The sequence below is a fragment of the Limanda limanda genome, chromosome 13, assembly GCF_963576545.1.
Source record: "Limanda limanda chromosome 13, fLimLim1.1, whole genome shotgun sequence".
Taxonomy (NCBI): Eukaryota; Metazoa; Chordata; class Actinopteri; order Pleuronectiformes; family Pleuronectidae; genus Limanda; species Limanda limanda.
The window spans coordinates 13,531,239-13,533,804 of NC_083648.1; the positions used below are offsets into that span (position 1 = coordinate 13,531,239).

The window sequence follows — 2,566 nt, forward strand, 5'->3', positions numbered from 1 at the left end:
AACAGCGCTCTCATGTTTGCCTGAGCTCAAGCTATAGGAATAAGTTTCCCAAATAGAATCGATACCTGTCTTTTAAATTGTTGAACCTCTGAGGTGTCATGGGAGAAAAGCTCCTGAGTCCTGACTTAGTTCAGGTGTTGTGATATAAGGTTTTAGATGTAGTCTGAGTGCACATACAGGACAGGAGAGTCAAATCTGTGGTTAGCACCTTCATTTATCGCCATTTAAATTTCAACGAAATAAATCTTCTCTCTGAATTATAGGATCTATCTTCCATCCAGTGTTTAGGATGCAAGTTGTCACTGTGGCCGCAAGTGTCTTAGAAAGAAGATCCAGAACCCTGCCTTTGTGGACAGCTGTGTGATATGGTGCATTATGTATGTCGGGTAACATGATAATAATACTGTCCTTTTATCGCCCTCCCTCCTTCTGTACATCCAGGGTAAGGCAGTAGGTCAGAAAGCTCCTCTGTGGATCCGGGCGAGGTTCCAGGCCCTCCTGTTCTCTCTGGGCTGCCACATCCAGAGGCACTGTGGGAAGGTTCTCTTTATTGGACTCTTAGTGTTTGGGGCTCTGTCTGTGGGGCTCCGAGTCGCAGCCATCGAGACGGACATCGAGCAGCTTTGGGTGGAAGGTGAGTCTCAAGTGATTTCTCATTCGATGCAGGCATGATGTGGAATGAGCGCTGTCCGTTTTGCACTGGTGTTGTGAGCGTTTCCAAAGTGCTTCCCTCATCATCATCCTGTGGGATACACTCAGCTTTTAGTAACCTGCATATTTGGATGAACGTGTAATTTATGTACTTTTTATCTAGAGATTGAATGACAATAGCGGCTGGTGAGAAAATCCAGCATGGTAATATTAGCGTCTAGGTGTTCAGTGACTCATGGTGTGTCTGGCTGAAATCCTGAGTGAAGCAGCTTCAAGGTGCAGTTGCCTTCATGTTAGAAATACTGTGACGTGGACAGACACGGTCGAGGCTGATTTGAGTTGTTTGTTAGTCTATCGCTGGTTGTAAATGGTTATTTTTGTTAATTTCTCACACATTACAACTCCTTTTAACTCCCGTGTCAGTGGCGGTTTGTGTCTTTTGTGTGTTGACAAAACTGTTTCCTCATGTTAGTTCATTTCTGCGTAAATCACAGTTAACCTGAGAAACCCAGACACGTCTCTGACACGGATGCATTCCAGTGTCACACACGCAGACACACTATATCTCGTGCTTCCTCTGTAAAGATGGCTGTGTTACGTGTTTGTGTGTGTGATTGTGTGATTGTGCGATTGTGCGTTCTTCTCCTCTACATCTATCTTTTACCCTAGTTCTCTGGCACGTTGCAATTTAGGTTTAAATTCATCTGTGCATTTTCCAGCGGCAGAAGCAGCTTTATTTGGTTTTTCACACAGGCCAAATTCCTTTTAAACCCCCAGGCTTTCAGTGCCGGGGCTGATCCCCGCAGCAGATGGACTGTGTGAATGGTTAGCCATCTTTGAGGGCCCTGACCCCTCCCCCCGTTCAGCTCCCTGTGTGGTCCCTAACTATTCTTGGATTCCATTCAACAAGAGGCAAGCAAGCAGGCACCACCTCCCTCAACCCCCTCCCTCCCTGCCTCCCCTACCTCCTCCTCCTCCCCACAAGAAGAAAAAATATAAGTGAATGCAGCTGAAGTTTACCCACCTGTTTTGCACGCTCTGAAAGCGCCACAGCAGTTGGTGAATATAAACAGACGCTATAGGGTTTTTAAGCCCACCATGTCACTAGAGGACAGGGGACAGGCGGCTCCCACAGGAGCTGAGTGGAGGTGTGGGAGGAATCGCACGCTGCTTGTGTCGGGGGAAAGGTTTGGAGGCCGTATGCTTCAACAAGTTCCTCTATATATCAGAATTAAAAGTGAAATCTCTTTAAATGTTGTCGTTTAAATGCTAAGATTGAGGTTTTGAGCGAAGATCCAGCGACAACAAGGATCAAGAGTTTCAAATTGTGCACAGACTCCCCTCTTTCTTTAGCTTTCATTCTGGTTAGTGTAAAAGGTTTCGGGATTACCTCTTGAGCTAATTGGCGTGGACGTCTCTTAAAGGAGATGTTTAGGTGTTTGCGTGCCAGTTGTTTTGCTGCGGGATTGAGGGAGTTGAACCGGGAGGCCTGAAAAGGAATGCTGTGCCTTTAAGAGGCTGTGGCCATGTTTCTAAAGTTTCTGCCTGCCTTGTTTCCACCAATAGCCCATTGACAAAGCTGCTAGGGCCTCAATGGAGAGTAAAGTGGTTCAGTAACAAGGAGAGGTTAGTTCTCCCTCTGTCTCTCTCTCTCTCACACACAAACATGGAAACACACACACACACACACACACATTTACACACATGCACCGTTGCACATAAGTGAGAACACAAGAGGGAGGAATGATACGCTCGCTAATAAGACAACCGATTTCAGATGAGGAGATTTCGAATGTTTTTCTAAAGTTGTGGAGTTTTATTGGATTATTTCTGCGCATATACCTTCACCTTAAAGAAATGTGTAATTTAACGTAAACATGTTTCGATCGTATCCGAAAATGAAGTTAGAGAAAAC

General features: G+C 45.5%; 1 protein-coding gene across 2 annotated transcripts in view; it reads left to right on the forward strand.

Moving 5' to 3' along the window:
- ptch2 (patched 2) overlaps nt 1-2,566 on the forward strand; it is a 26,350-nt gene that overhangs the window by 1,175 nt on the left and 22,609 nt on the right. For both annotated transcript variants that reach the window (XM_061084734.1, XM_061084735.1), the window contains exon 2: nt 442-634. In XM_061084734.1, the coding sequence (XP_060940717.1) occupies nt 442-634 (193 nt within the window). The remainder of the gene's footprint in view (nt 1-441; nt 635-2,566) is intronic.